The sequence below is a fragment of the Diadema setosum genome, chromosome 17 (genome assembly GCF_964275005.1).
Source record: "Diadema setosum chromosome 17, eeDiaSeto1, whole genome shotgun sequence".
Taxonomy (NCBI): domain Eukaryota; kingdom Metazoa; phylum Echinodermata; class Echinoidea; order Diadematoida; family Diadematidae; genus Diadema; species Diadema setosum.
The window spans coordinates 2,167,591-2,188,391 of record NC_092701.1 but is presented as its reverse complement, the minus strand read 5'-3'; the positions used below and the strand labels follow the sequence as shown (position 1 = coordinate 2,188,391).

Sequence of the window (20,801 nt, the reverse complement as noted above, 5' to 3'; positions counted from 1 at the left end):
GACGAACTGTCTGGTTTTTAATGATTTATTCATATAGTCATTGTCATGAAGTTAATGGTATACAAGTTACCATCTCGGACAAAAAGAAAATGCTTTGGATGCTTGCCATTAGAAAGGAGGAAGTTACGGTATACATCACGTTGGAAATGAGATGTGTATTTAACAAAAGTCACATTTCTATCTTCTGTTTTTCAGGCGATGGTTTCGACGTTGCTCAGTTTGGTAAGAATAATTCGTTTTGCTATTTCACCTATGTAATATTCATTCGATTTGTTCTGTATGTCATCTATTCTCTATACATCATTTGGAACATGACCATTGATGACTATCATTTTTCTTTTTTTTTTCGGGGTGTCACATTGACCATTTTCGCACACTCTTTTAAAAGTTCCAAGAAATACCATTAAAATTGACATTTATTTGGAAAAGTATTGTCCTACGAGCCCAATTCCACTAAAATTGCCGAGAAAAAAAAAATCAGTTCAGTTAAATTTATTAGGCCTACCGATTGATTTATTAGAATTTATGTATTGTCATATCTGATAACACTGATTGATAGATGTTTTCTATTATCAAAATGACGGAACCTTTTTTTTTTTATCATATCAGCAGGTTTCTTCTCGAGTTTTAAAGGGATGGTATAGTATTGGTAAAGATGAGGATGTAGCTTTTAACTTTTTGCCGGCTACTAAGAAACCACTTGCAAACTTGTGAAATGTTACAGAGCATACCTTTCTAATATGAATTAAAACTTTATTTGATGAAAATCACTTTTGAAATGGCTGAGATATCCAAAAACAAAGTAAACAAAGCGATCCTATAATAAAAAATGTGTATCGCCTTTTATTCGGATCGCCTTGTTTTGGATATCTCGGACATTTCAAAACCAACTTCAGTCAAATAAAGGATGAATTCCTCTTGGAATTACGTGGCCTTTCATTTTCATGGAAGGTTTCTCATTATCTCATCACTAAAAGTTAGAAACCTGAAGCCAGGTCTCAAACGAAATTATTCCATCCCTTCAACTCTTTTGTTGGCATGCCTTCCAGGGTTGACGGGCATAGGTTATTTGATTGATTTTTTTTTTTTTAACCCCACCATGTTATCTTTTTTCTCCATGATTCAACATTCTATATCACATTACAAAAAGTAGAAAAGGAAATTCCTTGAAAACATTTTTGACAGAAAAAAACAAACACAAACCATTTACAGAATGTCATCATTCGCTTTTGGTAAATTTTGATATCATTTCTTTTACAGATTTCTCTTTCAAACAAATATTGCAAATCATCTAATTTTTTATTGTTTTATTTCTGAACAGTATTTGTAAATTAACTAAAAGGCATTGTCTAAAGTAAGTCTAATTCAATCTTAAATGCATTCCTGTTATCTTAAAATCAACGTTTTTCATAATCTCATTATAACTATCATTTTTCATTTCACTTACACCCAATCAACGCATTTAAATTATCTTCATCTACATCGCAATGAAAACAAAATTCTAGAGTTTTGTGCACTATATTCTTTTGCCAGTACGCGGTGGTGGTGGTAGTGGTGGTGGTGGTGTGTGTGTTTTGGGGCGGGGGGGGGGGGGGGATCTGGGTATAGTCTTCCACATTCACCCTACACAACTTGGCACATCTCAAATGCTGTTTGATCATGCCAGACTTTCTTTCCGGATGACGGAATTGTCCTTCTATAAACTCCTGCTTTAGACTGGGCTCCTTTTTGATTGGTGCATGTCCACATGTACCTGTTGAGCTTCCTACGGGAAGCTCAACAGGGAAAGCCTGACACTTTGTTTTCTTGTGTTTTGCTTGTTTTAGTTGTTTCTCTGTTGTCACTTGTATTGTTTTGCAATTGCTGAATAAATAAATAAATAAATAAATAATAATAATAATAATAATAATAACAAGACGATTTCGTTATTTTGCCAGTTTCAGAAGTTCTTGCAATCTCGTTATGTTGGCCATTTTCCAGATTATTACCCTTAGTATGTTGAAAGCTGTTTGTAGATGTGACGGGCTCCTTGTCTTTGCTGAAAATTTATAACTTTTTATAGCTCCGCTGTATCACGGCATATTTTTCTCATCTGCTTTGTTCAGAAACAACCAGAGACTGGCAAACCCCCCTATCCCTAGGTAAGACTTTACGGCTTCCGTTTATTCACACTATTTGAAATAAGACCCCCTTTTTTGTTGTCTTCGTTGGAGTGTTGGCTCCATAAGAAAAGGAAAGGCAACTACTGACGTGTGCCAAGTTACCGTATTGTAAAGGACCTATAGGGTAGGTCTCTGCACTCTGCAAGCGCAATATTATTATTATTCAAGTTCTGATAACCGGAATCGATAGTTTTTAATATGGTCATGATACCTCACACGCATCTCACCATGGCCGGCGGAACGGGGGGAGCTCGGCCCCCAGTTTTTTGCACCATACAAAGGAATACATAAGGTGATACCACTTTGAACCCCCCACCTTTTTTCTTTTTCTTTTTTTTTTTAACCCCGGAAGTGCGTAAGTGGCACTAGAAAGAAATAGATAGAGATCTTGAAGTGTGAGCGCGGTAAGGTTTGTTTTGTTTGTTTGTTTGTTTGGTTTTTTTTTTTTTTGCTTGTCAGCTGAAGAAACCCGGAAGTGGCACCAGAAGTTGCGCTTAAGGCCGTTTTTTTTTTCTTTTCTTTTTTTTTTTGCTTGTTAGCTTATGAAACTCGGAAGTGGGCCCCCCAAAAAAAATTTGTAAACGCTCCGCCGGCCCTGCACACTCTCGCTTCTATGGTTAAAATAGTTAAGAGGAATGATTGAGTACTCTGCCTCGCGGTTATAAAGTTGTTTTCTTTCGTGCTTAAAATGAAAAGACAGGGCGCACTAAGCCGTAACAAGGAGCCCGTTTCTCTCTCCCAAGACTTCACTTTCTGGAAGTTGAAGGAACGTTTTCGCACTAAGAATTTTGAAATATCTTTTGCACAAGAACGGTTACAGAAAGAATTCGACGAGTTTACAAAGCAATTCTTTAAACCCATATGGAGGGAGTGTATACATGCAAGATTTTCACCATTCATCTTTACTGGTCCAGGCTGATTAAATACATTAAAAGTATATCAAAATATACAAAATGTAATACATATGTACGTTTAATTAGTTTCTTTGTCGGCAGTTCTACTATACTCGACAAACGATAAAGATCGTTTTCCTTAGTAGAAAGTAGTGTATGATGCACAGAGCAGGCTCTTCCAGGGAGGTACTAGGCGAGTTCACCTATTATATCTGTTTGGTTCTTCAAACTGCACACACTGCATTACATGTATTTGAAAGTGTAATGGTCTTGTTTCACTCATGCATATTGTCTCTCCTATATCTTAGGCAGTAATCCGGGTTTGTTTGGAGCATTCTACTGAACATAAATATCTTTGTATATGCTCTTTGTCATTTCAGGTACAACTGCAGCTCCGAATGCAGATGGTAAGAAAAGTACATCTCTTATAGGGGAATGACACCAATATTTATGTACATGTGGACTATAGTATACAACAATATTAGTATAACACATCACGGAAGTTTTAAGAAAATTGGACAATCATTTTAAGAATTATGTATCTTCAAAATTTTGGTGCCACCATCGCTGGTTGAGAAGGCTATGTAAATGTCACTGCAGGATAAAGATAATCATAACGAAAATAAGGTAATTTCAGAAAATGTCTTTTCTTTTTTATAGTATCCTGACGTAGTATGTTTATAGGGTAACGCTGTTATGATCTCTGCTTTTTTCTGAAAGAAGTTGGTCAAGTATTTTTCATCATACTAGAAAGGTTCTGAACAGAGCTCTCCATGGATGAACAGGCATTCTCTGTCATACAAGTCGCAGTTGTGGATTGTTTCTGTGCTGTGTGAGAAGTAGAGTGCTCGTTTCTGCGGGTCCGCTTCTCTTCCGCTGCACTCTTTCCTGGCCTGTCTTCGGCTCAGCTGCACAACCAGGCACTTCGTCAGCTCGAGTGATGAGCGGCGTGTTCCTCCCATGGTGCTCTGTATTCATCTCAGAGCCTTCAAGTCCCTCTTGACCATATCTCTGGAGCCCAGCAACGGTCGGGCAGTGTCTCTCTTGCCAGTTACCAGATGTCCATAGAAGATGTTTTTGCAGGGATTCGGCCATCAGGCTTCCATACGTTGGACATGGCTAGCCAGCGAAACCTACATTGCCTGAGGAGCGTGAACATGCTTTATATATGCCGACACGAGAAAGAACTTCGATCTTCGGCTCGTTGTCTTTCCAAAAGATGTCCAATATACGGCGGATGAACCTCAATGGAAGGTGCTGTTCAATCTCTATCGTTCTTGTTTGCATGAAGTTGTGCATGTCTCACTCCTGGTGTCCTACAAGGACAGAGACATTGTAGGCTGCCGTCATCATCTGGATAGCCTTTGGTGTTCTCCAACACTCCTGTGCTAAGATGAGCGAGTGCCGCATTGCAGCCTTTCCGTTTCTCTGCATCCAGGCCGGAATAAGAGGCTGCTGCAGACGGTAGACCCAATCTGCTGGTGATATGTTGACTGGTTTTCAGATTCCAGCTCGTTATAGTCATCGACAGAGCTGGATGCCGGCGCTATACTACACCTTGTCTCAAGACGCTTGTCTTCTTCCAACGGATAATCAGCCAAAAGTCATTGCAGATCTGAAGGGGAAAGAACCATTAGAGTCTGTAGCTAATATACTTACTCCATTACATAAAGACATAATGAATCCATAGTAGATCACACACAGAGATCAAATATCGTTTAAGTGGTTTCTTTTCAAGCAAGATTCGCACTTTTGAGGTTAGAAAAATATGGTCTTTGCAGGAATTATCATGTGCTAATTTTTTGTACTCTTTTTCGATTGAAATTACAATTACAAGACAAAGTAATGCACAAAAGTCAGAGGAGAAGAAATACCAGTTTGCCAGTATTCGCTGCACCTGACACCTGACAGCACTACACGGTGGGTATAGGGATGGAGGGGGGGGGGGGTGGTTGCTATGTGATGGTCAGTATAGCTCCCACTACAGGGCTCTTTCATATAACTTTGTATGCGCAACCTAGGTACGATCTTTCGATGTTTCATATTCTATTTGATCTGTGATTCAGGAGCTAGTGTCTCATGTGACAGCACTTCAATGACGGTATTCCTCGACAAATCTCTCCTTGAAAATCACGGTGTCGCAAGCGACGTCCACTTCGAAGACCAGAGCTGTAATGGCTACGACTACAGCAGCCAATATGTTGCTGTAACCACTAGGTACAACGATTGCGACACACAGTCTGAGGTCAGAAAAAAAAATCACCTTATTCAGTATGAAGGAATGATTTTCACGTACACATCTTTGCTGGATTCAGACAAACCATGACAGAATCAGATGCCTTTGCAAGTCCTTATGACAAGAAGTCTATTGAAGTGTCAATAGAATTATAATTGTGTGTGCTATCACATTCTATGTATCAAGGTAGGTGGGGTGCTTTACGATGTTGAGCGCATGGAACAGTTTAGCAATTATGACCTTTAATCTCAGGTTCGAGAACATTAACCTTATTGAATGCAGACCTGGCCGAACAAAAAAAAAAAAATCACTAACTGGTCATATAGTGGAATATATCTTGAAGGAAAATAAGATAGCTATGAAGTAAAAACGCGGCAACAGTCAGATCCTTGTCGAGACATTGCTAAGACTTTTTATACTTTTTGACTTTGGCGTACCCCAAAATGTATCTAGAAATTACTATGTTTGTATTTTATTGGTTTGAATTTCTACAGCAAACTGATGCCGTTATCAAGTATTCCAACGTGGTGACCTACTTCAAGCCAACTGGAGAGAATGGATCTTTGATCACTCGAGACTTCCGCCTGAAGATCCCTGTGACATGTGAGCTGAACCGTCGAAGTCTGTTGGGGAGTTCCTTCAAACCAAAGCTCGGCGTTGTGAAGTTTACAGAGATTGGCTACGGCAACTTTTCTTTGAGTCTCAGTCGCTTTTCTGATGACTCCTTCAGCGCTCCATCCTCAGACCTGGAGGCACTGGTTTTGCTGGGAGAGAAGCTTTATTTTGCAGTTAATCTGACAGCGGTGACGGACATTACTCTTATGACAGACCGCTGCTGGGCGACACCAGATGTCTACCCGATGAACCCAACAGCATACACCTTCATCAAGGATGGGTATGTACAAACTCAAATGTTTCGTCCGATTTACGTTGATGTTAAACGTTGACTATAGCAGTGCGGGTCCCAGATGGGAGCGCACCGGGCGCGCTCTCCCTCTTTTTTTTTTTCATTAAAACGAAAGAAATAAATCGAAAAAAAATTGGGGGAGGCAAGCGCCCCCTTTAATTTTGTTAAGGCGCCTCAGCTTTACTGAATTCCTGGATCCGCCCCTGCTATAGAATAGGCACATGATAGCAATCATATGTGGGATACTAACATAACGAGCAATAAATAGCATGATTTAAGACACAAGAAAAAAGAAAGAAAGAAATGATGAGTTAGAATAACGCAATTGGGATTGCTAGAAGCTATTCTGAAATTTCGACTTCCCGTGTATAATCAACTGTGTTTCCTTATTTGTTTGTCTGTATGTGTATTTGAATAGCTGTGCCGAAGACTCGACAGTGGACTTCTACAACTCAATGGGGGCACTATTCAAGGGTTTCTCCATTGAAGCGTTTGCCTTCATCGGCGAGTACCCAGAGGTAAGCTAACTACTATTCATAACCATTTGTTACAACCTGTCGAAGGTGCCAAAAATACCTAACCTAAACCCAAATCCTTTCCTGAAAACCGAATTTTATCATCGTTTTATGTGTGAAGTTCGCTACATTATATTAGACAAGATAGCTTTATTGATACCAGCATGTTATTTGGTATAATATGGCATCATTTCATTATCACGTATCACAATGGGATACAGAATAACTAGGCCTACTGTATCAACTTGACGAAGTGTGTCCACAACCCCTCCATTTATATCGTGAAGAACATGACTGATCAGGCCCCTGGGAGCAACTTTTTTCACAGGAGTGCTGAACCCCTGAGCCGCCCGCTAGGTTGCCGGACCATATTATGCAGCGTTGATATTGTCGTACATGATGTATGAGAGAGGGGATATGTTAGCATAAGCCATGCAAACAGTGGCGGCAATTATTTCATGCTACGAATGGGGGGGGGGGGCAGTGAAGGCGAAATAAAACACATTCTACCGATATTACCCTCGCGCGAGGAACTAGCACCCGAAGATCCATTTAATGCATGTCCATATATAGAAATTATTCGGGGGAGGGGGGAGGGAGCAGAGGAGGGGAGGGGAAATTTTTGAGGGTGTGTATGCTTGTGCGTGCGTGCGTATGTGTGTATGTGTGTATGTGCGTGCGCTGTCAGTCTGCAAACTTACTGGGGACTACAATACATGACGGAATGTGAGCAACATTGTAAATTTTTCCTTACATGGATTATGGAATGATGGTGTGAAACGACAAATTAATGGCAGTAACATCAGGAGAATTGCATAACAATTACATGCGAGCGAGCGAGCTTGAAAATTTTGACATTTTTCAGTAAAAAAAAACAACTTCGCAACTGCTGGCAGTTACTGGAAGCAACATCAGGAGTTTGGCATAACGATTAAATGCGAGCGAGCTTGAAAATGTTGACATTTTACAGTCCAAAAACTGACGTTTGTCGCTATATTTTTTCGCTTTGGAAATTAAGGGGGGAGGAGTGCACCGAGGGCATCTGCTGGCAATTACTGGCAGCAACATCAGTAGAAAGGCCTAACGATTACATGCGAGCGAGGGAGCTTGAAAATTTTGATATTTTTCAGTCAAAAAACTGCGCAACTGCTGGCACTTACTGGCAGCAACATCAGGAGAATGGCATAATGCGAGCTAGCGGAGCGAACGAGCTTGAAAATTTTGACATTTTACAGTCCAAAAACTACCGTTTGTAGCTATATTTTTTTTTTCGCTTTGGAAATTAAGGGGGAGGGGTGCACCGGGTGCAAATACTGGCAATTACTGGCAGCAACATCAGGAGAATGGCCTAACGATTAAATGCGAGCGAGCGAAGCGAGCGAGTGAGCTTGAAAATTTTGACATTTTACAGTCCAAAAACTGCCGTTTGTAGCTAAATCTTTTCGCTTTGGAAATTAAGGGGGGGGGGTGCACCGGTTGCAACTGCTGGCAATTACTGGCAGCAACATCAGGAGAATGGCCTAGCGATTAAATGCGAGCGAGCGAAGCGAGCGAGTGAGCTTGAAAATTTTGACATTTTACAGTCCAAAAACTGCCGTTTGTAGCTAAATCTTTTCGCTTTGGAAATTAAGGGGGGGGGGTGGTGCACCGGGTGCAACTGCTGGCAATTACTGGCAGCAACATCAGGAGAATGGCATAACGATTAAATGGGAACGAGCGGAGCGAGCGAGCTTGAAAATTTTGACATTTTACAGTCCCAAAACTGCCGTTTGTAGCTATATTTTTTCGCTTTTGAAATTAAGGGGGAGGGGCGCACCGGGCGCAATTGCTGGCAATTACTGGCAGCAACATCACGAGAATGCGTAACGATTAAATGCGAGCAAGCGGAGCGAGCGAGCTTGAAAATTTTGACACCTTACAGTCCAAAAACTGCGGTTTGTAGCTTTATTCTTCACTTTCGAAAGTAAGGGGGGGGGGGCGTAGCCAGGATTTCATCTTAGGGGGGGCGGTTAGTCTGCGAGGGAGCGAAGCGACCGAGCCCGAGCGAGCGGAGCGAGCGAGGGGGGGGGGAGGGTGTGGGAGGGGGGTGTCCCCCCTCCCACGGTGAGAACTTTTTGCATTTTGATGTTGTAAATGGTGCAATTTGATGCATGTTTTTGCGCGTTTTATCGACGTGAAACAGTCCCACTTGTTTAAGGTAGCAGTTTATTTTGATGTAGATTATTATTGAACAATTTGCCTATAAAATGGTATAATTTAAATACACTTCTTGTATTGATTCTTTTCACTGAATATCATGAACGCGACTGAACCCGAGCGAGCGGAGCGAGCGAGGTGGGAGGGGAGGGTGTGGGAGGGGGGGGGGGTGTTCCCCCTCCCACGGTGAGAACTTTTTGCATTATGATGTTGCAAATGGTGCAATTTGATGCATGTTATTTGCGTGTTTTAACGAGTTGAAACAGTCCCACTTGTTTAAGGTAGCAGTATATTTTGATGTAGATTATCATTGAACAATTTGCCTATAATGGTATGATTTAAATACACTTCTTGTATTAATTCTTTTCACTGAATATCATGAACGCGACTGAACCCGAGCGAGCGGAGCGAGCGAGGGGGGGGGGGGGAGAGGGGAGGGTGTGGGAGGGGGGTGTCCCCCCTCCCACGGTAAGAACATTTTGCATTTTGATGTTGCAAATGGTGCAATTTGATGCATGTTTTTGCGCGTTTTATCGACGTGAAACAGTAACACTTGTTTAAGGTAGCAGTATATTTTGATGTAGATTATCATTGAACAATTTGCCTATAAAATGGTATCATTTAAATACACTTCTTGTATTAATTCTTTTCACTGAATATCATGAACGCGACTGAACCCGAGCGAGCGGGCCGAGCGAAGGGGGAGGGGAGGGTGTTGGAGGGGGGTGTTCCCCCTCCCACGATGAGAACTTTTTGCATTTTGATGTTGCAAATGGTGCAATTTGATGCATGTTTTTGCGTGTTTTAACGAGTTGAAACAGTCCCACTTGTTTAAAGTTGCAATATATTTTAGGGATTATCGAACAATTTGCCTATAAAATGGTATCATTTAAATACACTTCTTGTATTAATTCTTTTCACTGAATATCATGAACGCGACTGAACCCGAGCGAGCGGGCCGAGCGAAGGGGGAGGGGAGGGTGTGGGAGGGGGGTGTCCCCCCTCCCACTGTAAGAACTTTTTGCATTTTGATGTTGCAAATGGTGCATTTTGATGCATGTTTTTGCGCGTTTTATCGACGTGAAACAGTAACACTTGTTTAAGGTAGCAGTATATTTTGATGTAGATTATCATTGAACAATTTGCCTATAAAATGGTATCATTTAAATACACTTCTTGTATTAATTCTTTTCACTGAATATCATGAACGCGACTGAACCCGAGCGAGCGGGCCGAGCGAAGGGGGAGGGGAGGGTGTGGAAGGGGGTGTCCCCCCTCCCACTGTAAGAACTTTTTGCATTTTGATGTTGCAAATGGTGCATTTTGATGCATGTTTTTGCGCGTTTTATCGACGTGAAACAGTAACACTTGTTTAAGGTAGCAGTATATTTTGATGTAGATTATCATTGAACAATTTGCCTATAAAATGGTATCATTTAAATAATCTTCTTGTATTAATTCTTTTCATTGAATATCATGAACGCGACTGAACCCGAGTGAGCGGAGCGAGCGAGGGGGGAGGGGAGGGTGTGGGAGGGGGGTGTCCCCCCTCCCACGGTAAGAACTTTTTGCATTTTGATGTTGCAAATGGTGCAATTTGATGCATGTTTTTGCGCGTTTTATCGACGTGAAACAGTAACACTTGTTTAAGGTAGCAGTATATTCTGATGTAGATTATCATTGAACAATTTGCCTATAAAATGGTATCATTTAAATAATCTTCTTGTATTTATTCTTACGCTGAATATCATGAACGCTGTCTGTTCAGCAATCAAACAGAAAAAGCATGCACACGAGGGTGTAGATAGGGGCATATCCCCTCCCACACGAAGTTGATTTTGCGTTTTCAGACCTGAAATTCAGCGATCTGGTGCAAATTTTTGGTGCAATATTTTTCATCGAAGTGTTAAAATCACGGAATTTAGCTTTTATTCCGAATGTGCACCATCTGTGTGTATATATAAAGTCTAGTGAGGTAGAGCTTAGGGGAAGGGGGATTCCCCCATTTTTAGAATTGAAATAAAGCGATCTGGGTATAGCCACAGTCTACTTCTATGCATGGCGGAAGGGGGGGGGGGGAGGGGCGTGCGAGCAGGGAGAAGGCGTGGGAGAGTGTTATCTCCACCCTTCCCTTCCGATGGAGCTTTTGCCTTTTTAAGGTTGAAATTGAGATATCTCGTATACGCATATTTGATGGAATCAACATTTGGGAAATCACACACACACACAAAAAAAAAAATGATGGGGAGGGGGACTGAGGGAGGAAAGGGTCGATTAAAAGGGGAAATTCCCCTTATACATGAGGGAACCTAGTGATAAGTCTTGTGCACTCAGAATTATTCATAATTTTTTGGTAAATCTAAAAAGTGTACTACTAAGATAGGGAAAGAGGCACAGAGGGGGAGGGTTTGGGAGGGGGATACCCCCTCCCAAGCACGAGAGATTTTGCATATTTTGAATTGAAATTCAACGATTTGGTGCACACTTTGAGTGAAATATTCAAAAAAAATATCTTATTGATGAAAGGTTGCAAAGGAGACCGGCTTCATGTGCATGCATACAGTATACACGCATTTTTTTTTCCGCCTCCCAAATCCCCGGTCCAAATCTTAGGGGGGGCGACCGCCCCCATCGCCCCCCCCCCTGGCTACGCCAGTGGGGGGGGGGGGGGCGCCCGATGTGCCTCCCCCCTATTGATCCACCACTGGTAGTCAAGGGTGTCAGTTTATGTTCATGGTTTGGGGAGGTATGACCAGCGAGGGGGCGTCGAAGTGACCAAGCGGGGGAAGGATGTCCAAAATCTGCACTTTAGAGCATCCCCTAACTTATGTGTGTGTGTGTGTGTGTGTGTGTGTGTGTGTTTTATATACATGGAAAAATTAGGAAATAGCCCAGGTCACATGTTATAATTGGCAATGTAAAGAATTTTAATAAAGACTAGTATGTAAAGCAACACTGCAAAACCAATGATCTAGCTTTGATATAGCGAAGCGTAAGGTACAAAGGTGTACATTCTACATCACATTGCGCAACATTGCAGCGACTCTTTTTGCCGTTCGGAATACACTGCGCACATCCTGCTTATATTCAGAATGCCAACCAGGAATCACGCTGAATCACAATCTTTTGTCGTCTCCGGGCTTTTTAATGTTTCACACTATATACCTCTTTAATTATGGTTAAAAGAAATCTTAGAAAAATATCTTATTTCTTGATCACCCTTTCATGTCGATTAAAACAAAGCAGTTTCAAAGTACAAAGTTCAAAGTTTATTTCATTTTTCAACAAAAAACATATGTTTCACTTCATTTTGTAACAGAAAATAAGGTAAGTAGAACTTATTGAAATAAAAAGATTATAACAATTGAGGACCTAAAGTAATCATACATTGTATTGCAAGAAAGAAACATAAGTGATCAAAGCGAAATACATGTATACCGTTGTTTTAAATGCGAAAAATGGAGGGACCCACTAAAAAGTTTACTAACCCTTGAGTTACCTTTTTTTTTTTTTAACCAGTGGATTGGGGGGGGGGGGGGGGCAATGAATATCCAGGGCCATGTGAATGACTGATCGTGTTATCTGTCATTTCTTGTTCCACTTGTGTGTCCTTCACTTTGTACTCGGTTCATTAGAGGTGTAACAAAGGATGGAGGGTGTGGGAACTTCTGCACTTTAGTGAAATCCAGCAATCTATAGTGCACAAATAAGGTGGCGTATTTAGAAGGAGGATCCCTCCCCCCTTCGCCCGCACACACACACACACACACACACACACACACACAAGTAAGCTCTTGCATTTTTAGATTTGAAATTGTATGATTTAGTGTACAATTTAAGTTGCAATACCAAAAAGGACGAAAGTAAATATTCCTCGTAAAATGCGAATGGCTAAAAGTGGAATCTCACCTCTTCTTTTGTGTGTAAATCTTTTCATTGTGAAGGCGTACTTAGTCTCTAGATGCATGTGGATTGAATAGGTGGAGGAGGTGGATCCTCCTCCCACGCCAGAGAACCTCTACATTCATGACATTTCTGAAACTGAAATTCGTTACACCGATCACGAGCAAATGTATGGAGTGGTGGCAGATATCACAATAAAATGTCATGTGAATTTTCACACTGGCTAACCTTACATTATGTGTTGTTTGAAGGTTTGCATGGTGAAGTAAATGAGGAAGAAAGATTTGCGGTGACACCATGTGTATGTAGTCCTTAATCGGATCGCTGTTTGGCAGAAGAGCCTAGAAAGAGGAGAAACGAAGAGGGAAGCGACATATGGGGGTTGTGAGGCGGGCAGAAAGTGAAGAGTGGGAGACAGTATTGGGCTAGAGGTTGAAGTTGCACTAGTGGAGACGGTAGAGAAAGGAACACAGAGAGTGGTAAGGAAGAATAGTGTGAGAATCAAGTAGGATGTTCGGACATCGTTAGAAGAGGAAAGATGAAATAGAAGGGAAGAGGAAGAGGAAGGAGTTGAATGTTGGAGAATCATGGATCTCCATGATGATCATTTTCAGACCTGCACTTCAGCGATCTGGTGCGCACTTTTTGAATCAAAATAGTAAGCAAATAAATGAATATTCAGAAAAATGAAAATGGCTAAATTACGGTATCTCATCAGTTGTTGTCTCGCGTGTGCATCATTACTGTGTAGGCCCTACATGAAAATACTGAAATCTATAGAAGGGAAGGGGAGTCTGTGGGAAGGAGATACCCTCAGAGACAGAACGGAGCCTTTGCATTTCTTTGATTGCAATTTAACGATCTGGTGCACATGCACATTTAATGGAATATTTGGACAATTGTCATCTCCAAAGTGTAGCTATAGTCAATGCATGGAGTCGAGCAGAGCAGGGGGAGGGTACATGGGCGGTTAAGGGTTTTTCCGACCCCTCCCATGCATGCGCATGATGCGAGGGGGCTTAAAAATTGCATTTTAGAAATACAATGGAAATACGCTTTTTGATGGAATAATTTGAAAATTGTCAATCAAAAAATAAACTAAACATGTGGAGGGGAACAGAGTGAGGGAATGGTTAATCAGAACGGGATATCCCCTTTCACACAAAGGAAACTTTTGCTTTTTTTAAAAATTGAAGTGACAGATTTGGTATATACAGCGAAGTACTGATGAAATATTCGGGATTTTCGAAACTCAAAAGTGCACCACAGGTCTATGAAAAGGGACCAAGCGGGGAAGGGTGTGGGAGGGGATGTCACCCTACCACGCAAGGGAGGTTTTGCATTTTCAGAACTGAAATTCAACGATCTGCTACATATTTTGGGTGAAATCTTTGGACAATTTCCAATAAAAAAAAGCAAGCAATCTTCTCTGTGAAAAATAAAAATTGGGGGTGCTTCCGCACTCCCCCAATTCATAATTTTCCACAAGGGTGCTACGCCCCCCTACTCCAAAAAGTCAGGGGTGCTGCAGCACCCCCGGCTCCCAGGGGCTTGTGACTGATACCTATTTCATTATTCAGAGCTTTCCGTCTCTGTTTAATTTGTATAAATCACATTCCAACCACTTCATTTCTAACCCTTACTTAAGCCATCATCAATTACTTTGGTAATCGTTCGGCGACGGGCAGAAGTAACTTCTTTCGAGTCAATAGATTTATGCCAATATCGAATCCTTAGAAACACACCAACAGCACCGTAAGTACGTACGCATACAGAAATGACAGTCACTCCGTGAAAATTCCAGCAAGAGTCACAACAGCTGATTTCATTTAATGGTGAAAAATATTGTAATTCAAACAGCAGAATGTCTTAGCAAACAGGAAAACGATGTATAGATTGCTCAGTCAGGTACGTAGAAACATACATGTACCAGTATCATTGAAGAGTCCTGTTTAAACGCGATTTGGCCACGTCAGGTTGTTCGTAGGTCACTGCTGTCCTCATGTAGAAAGTTCATCAGAACCATTTCCTGCTGTGGCATACAATACTCTTTGTCAACCAATTAAATCTACGACACCCATTTAATTTCGAATGTTACAACAACTATACATTAGACAGCAGAGACTCGTTTTAAATGCAAAACAAGAGATTATACACATTTGGTCGATGTATGACGTTTGCAGGTTTATCTGCACTGCGATATTCTGGTGTGTGACAACACCGATCCCAACTCGCGGTGTGCACAAGGATGTGTCCATCGGTCACGTCGCAGTGCCTCTGGATCTAGAGGGACGAGTTCCAAGCCTCATACCATCTCCAACGGACCACTGTCAAATCAGCAGGACATGGAATCACGTGACAGAGGTAGGCTCCATTACGCATTAATGAAAGATACGGGTAAAAGACAAAAGCACTCGAAGAATCAACCTGCTGGAAGTCCACAGGGTCACAAGTGCCCTCATATAACTTAGAACTGTTCACGCATCCTGTATCCTGGATGCGGATCGTGATCAAGATTACGACCAAAGAATTGTGGATTTTAATTATCATTGTTATTATTATTGTTATTATTATTATTATCATTATTATCATTATTATTACTATTATTATTATTCTTTTGCAACATGACAATCATGTCTCAAAAATTCTATTCAAATCCGATTTATGCAATTCGAGTTATATTTGGTGGCTGGTAGACAAATAAACAAGTAAACGCTGCCAAACGCATAATCTCGTTGACAGAGGTTAACACAATACAGAACAATAAATCAATGTATCTTTACTTTTTATATTTCACTCTCTCGGCAACATCCATGTGCCATGTTGCCTGCAAAGAAAAAAAAATGTACGTTATTTTGCATCGCCTGCTTGCCATGATAGTTAAAGTCCTTCTCTCAAATTGAATCGTAGCTACAAGGACAGTATATATCCTTTAGCCAATAACCGGAATTCTAAAATAATGTTTCATAGAAATGATGTTTCTTCACGGCAGGGGCCACCTCAGCTTAGAAGGAAACCTGCCAAAAACTTATACTTGGATTCAATGAATGCAGAAATATTGTTGTATAGAACACATCAACTGAATTGATGAAAATAGGAAAATAAGTTCATAAGTTATGAGCATACTCTTCGTAAAGTTATGGTTAAAGCCTTGTGTCCCCCTCTTTCCTTTTCCGTTAGGCATGCAGGATAGAGGCAATTTTATTCGTAACCCACTTATGAGATGCAGCATCATTAAGAGTATTCTATCATCTATGTGCACCTTCAGATTCTTCTTGGCTGTCTCAGCCCGTCAACATGATGCTAGTTGGAACAGCTGGATTCTTTATTGCTATGGTTGCCATGGTGTCTGTCAGGAAATGGAGAGGACGTCGTCAAGGACCTGTGGGATACCGCCCTCTAAAGACGGAAGAAGCGTAGGGTGATTAGCTCTGCTCCTCGGACGTCTGATTTCGCTCATCCTAAATAAATTCATCGAATCAGAAAAACTGTTGGAAAGCATCATTTTGTTCATAGTGGGAAAAATGATAGTATGAATACCTTGTCATTTTCAAGAAATGGTTTGAAAACGAATGATACACATTAAGTCTAATAAAATCATGAAATGATTTAAGATTATATTATGTGCATAGCAGAGTATAACTTTTATTTTTTTTTTCGAATTTCGTCCATTCCACCTCCCTCCGCCGCTCCTCGTCTTTCAATCGAAATCTTTGTACTGTGGGCAGAAGAGGGTGTCAAGTATCAGAGCAATGAATGTTCGTCTACTTTCCGATTTATGTCACACTTTTCTCTTTCCATCTCATTCCTTTTCCTCCCTTACCCTCTCTCATGCTTCTTCCAGCTCACACACACACACACACACACACACACACACACACATTCACTCACACACACTCTCTGTCAGGGACGACATATATATATATATATATATATATATATATATATATATATATATATATATATAATTATATATATATATATATATATATATATATATATATATATATATATATATATATATATCAAAAGAAATTTCCATCATAGTTGTATAAAGCAATATCAGTGAGCGGTGAATTTCAAGTATGAGGTAAAACATTTCTAAACTTGCAATCTGGGGTGTATGTGGCTTCTATTGCCATCGCTATAAGTGTAAAGGCAAAAGGAATCACTTGACAATTGTGTTGATCGTCCAACGATGTAAACTGATGTCAATATTGTCAAGACCAAAATTTGAATAGGTCTTGCAAAAATACGATATGATACGGTGTGTGTGTGTGTTTTTCAAACTAGGGAACTTAAATTGACTTTATTCACGGCATCAATGGATAATGTCATTTATTGTGTTGTTCATGTTTAAGTTTGTACTTTCACATACATTTGTAATTGCATACTGTGTACTGTACAATGATTGCCCGATCAAGAACCACATGTGCGGTTCTTGGAACTAAGAATTTTGACCTAACAATTCTTCATTACTTATTTTTGTGTATAAGAAAAATCTTTACAAAATTGAGGTACCATAACTGTAGGTAGTTATGTACATACGTCACAGGTAAAAAATATGTTGCAGATGATAAACACACATTGGCAACTGAAGTGATTTTTAAATACGCTATGAATAAACGAAGAATGGCAAACTTAGAACGCAATAGTACTCCTATACTCACTCAGCAAAAATGGTTCATCATTCTGTGTATACGCCTGATATGTATGTCTGTGCCTGAGTATTTTGTAATATGTATATTGCGTAGCATACTATAACATTAATCTTTATAATGTACCCTGGACCAGGATTCAATTCAATTCAATTCAATTCAGTTCACTTCAGTTCACTTCAATTCACTTCAATTCACTTCAATTCACTTCAATTCACTTCAATTCACTTCAATTCACTTCAATTCAATTCAATTCAATTCAATTCAATTCAATTCAATTCAATTCAATTCAATTCAATTCAATTTAGTTTAATCGTCCCATTAAAACATTACAGAAAATTCAGTGCGAGAGTTTTACACACACAAATAATGTTAAAAAGAACACGAAATAGTACATAAAAGATAAATATCTGTACAATCATACAAAATCATATTCAAAAAATCGTATAAAAGCGTGATATTAATGTAAACCGACTCAATTGGCATTGTAATCAAAAAAACATTTCCCATTCCAAGTCACCCCCTTAACCTACGATAGACTGTAGCAAACTATACCAAGAAACAACGACACAAACAAATTTAGCACCTGCGTCAATAATAACAATAATTGCATCATCTTCCTGAATTCCAAGAATATTATAATAATTGCACATAATCACTATACAATATTTATCTTTTATGTAATCATGATAGTGAGTGCAATCATCATAAATGTCAGCTTGCAAACACGACAGGTAAAGACTTGAATATTGATATCACATCGCATACCAATTTTTTTTTTTTTTGTTAAATGATGTATTTTATCATTGAGAGTGTCACGCCGCCCTTTATAGCATAATGAAGAAGAAGAAGAAAATGAACAAAACGAACAAAACGAACTCTGCGGGAGTTACTTTAGGCACCTATAGCCCTACACACACACACACAAACATTGTATATATATATTATAATATATATAATATATATCGTGAAGTGGGATCGGCCTCGTCCATGATGGGTGCTGCATTGTAAGTATTTTCGTGACGGACGTAGAAGGACCGCTGCTAGCAGACGTTGCAGTGGTTCACTTATTGCGTTTCATTGCTGCCAAGCTTTCGACTCTTATACAGGTCTTCTTCACGGCTAAAGGCGGTAGGAAGTGTACCTGTGTGTTTCCTGGTGTCTGTGGAGTCCCACTCACTAGAGAGCTGTTTCCTTATGAGTTTGAATTATTTTATTCTATGTGCATTTAAATGTTTGAATGTTTGAAACAATGCATGTATCTGGTCAAACGATTTCATATTATGCTTTCAAATTCTTTTTAGGCACCTCAATCAAAGAATGGTCATAAGTAAAGTAGGGTTTAAGCATTCATTCCGTGTTTAGGCGTGGATTTCCAAGTATGTGTATTTAAATCAGTGCGGAATGGGCCCGGGGAATGGGCTCGATAAGCACTTAACTTAGAGTTAGTAAGCACTTTCAATAACGTTTTTGAGCAAGAGATTTTCACAATTGAACATTCAATTTCGCGTAGAGGAACAGCATTTGTTTATTTGAACATCCAATTTTATATTATTTTGCTAAACGTGTTACCTAAACTTCCATATAGAATCCTCATTTCGTCATGTCATCACATGGAATTAGTTATCTCTAATTTACATCTTTTTATTTTTGTTAAAACCATCATAATTACAATATGTATATCTCATTTGACATCTTTATTTCTAATTATTATGATCATCGTATTGCTTTGTGATCTTAGACGTCAAAAAGACGTCACATAAAATATGAAAATATGTCTCCATAACACAAGGTTGTATTAGTTCGAATAAGATAACAATAAAATTTACAATTTCTGACACAGTTTAAAGTTTAAACCCGCGCAAATACTGTAATTATCAATGTTTTCCTTCTTTTCACTAGTTTTTGCATATTAAATTCAATCTCATGAATATTCATGATCGACACAGTAGCGAATCGTATGACGTCGTTATGACGTCGTTACGACCAGTCACAAGCATTAAGACTGGTAAAAAGTCATGTCATATCCATATAATTATAAAATTTGATCTAACAACTGTAACATATCAATTGTAACTTTAAAGGTATTTTGATGTCTTTTTTCTATTTCCAATATTTTCCAAATTATAGATTCTCTTTTATGTTGCTAAAAAAAATCATTTCGATTCCATCATTCATACTCGATTACAAATTGAGAATGTCGTTATTGGTTTCTAGCTGCGCGATATTTCAAACATCAATACAAAAAAAAAAATATTGGGACTATAATCAATGTTTTTAATTCCTATAAATCAAGATACATTTAAGAAATATCATACACGATAATTGCATATACTCGTCCCTTTTTATGAAAATTCATGATCGATATAGAAACCATCAGAAGCCAAGTTCCAACTATAGCCTTTATTGATATCAGATTTCCGGTTAGGTTCATGAGTTTAACCCGCTGAGGACGGACTGATTTTGCTACAACACGCATTTCCCATAGAACCCTGCCCGAGTATACTCGGGACTCGTCCTCAACGGGTTAAATGTGTACAAACCATTTGTCGTCGATTTACACTCAAAGAAGTCATTCATGATTTCTTGTTTCGAAGTCGTGCAATATCGTATAAACACACACAAAAGAATAGAAAGTGATGAGGAAATGGAGCTATGATAGCACTTCACCCATATGAACTTTATCATATCAGCAGAACCATATGTCTACCTTGAGAGAGAGAGAGGAAAAAAATCAACCCACAACTCCGATTCTCAAGTAATATACACATTTGTTGAAGCGATGTGAAAAGATCGTTTTATTATGTGTTGTCATTTGGAGAAAGACAACTTCATTTTTAGGCCGTAATGGTAAATAATCAAAAGAAAGCTACTTTACCCGATATTAACCAAATCAAAGATCTTTTCATTTAGATGGAACATCGAGCATCACATCAGAGTTACAAACGCTACTGACGAGTTTTATAAGACGCATTCATAGGAAACTGACATGATATATCATTGCACGTTTGAATGATGATATTTTAGCCATAGTGTTCTAGCTCCATACCAAGCCTGGACAAAAGTACGGAATATTACATGAGCAATGTTGCAGTTGTTTTTTTTTACTTTTTTGTTTTATTATTATTATTTTTTTTGGGGGGGGGGGTGGGGGAGTATTTTCTTTGTGCCGATAACTTGACGGGCGCCTGACAGCAACTGCGCATTGATTGCATCTTCCATGCACTTGGTGTGTGTGTCTATGTGTTTATGTGTGTGCGTGTGTGTGTGTGTTCGTGTGGGTGTTGTGTGTTTATGTGTTTGTGTGTTTATGTACTTGTGTGTTTTGGGT

The 20,801-nt window shown here is 39.5% G+C and overlaps 2 protein-coding genes across 2 annotated transcripts in view; one reads left to right on the top strand and one right to left on the bottom strand.

Moving 5' to 3' along the window:
* LOC140241093 (scavenger receptor cysteine-rich domain-containing protein DMBT1-like) overlaps positions 1–4,017 on the bottom strand; it is a 32,688-nt gene extending 28,671 nt beyond the window's left edge. Inside the window, exon 1 of the mRNA XM_072320860.1 lies at positions 3,819–4,017. Coding sequence (XP_072176961.1) covers positions 3,819–4,017 — 199 coding nt within the window. The remainder of the gene's footprint in view (positions 1–3,818) is intronic.
* Positions 201–16,633, top strand: LOC140240867 (oncoprotein-induced transcript 3 protein-like). The gene is made up of 8 exons (XM_072320641.1): positions 201–222; positions 2,106–2,141; positions 3,436–3,462; positions 5,122–5,300; positions 5,786–6,186; positions 6,617–6,716; positions 14,996–15,176; positions 16,081–16,633. The coding sequence occupies exons 4-8, from the start codon at positions 5,151–5,153 to the stop codon at positions 16,230–16,232; spliced, it is 984 nt and encodes a 327-aa protein (XP_072176742.1). The 5' UTR covers positions 201–222; positions 2,106–2,141; positions 3,436–3,462; positions 5,122–5,150; the 3' UTR covers positions 16,233–16,633.
* The last annotated feature ends 4,168 nt before the right edge of the window (positions 16,634–20,801 follow it).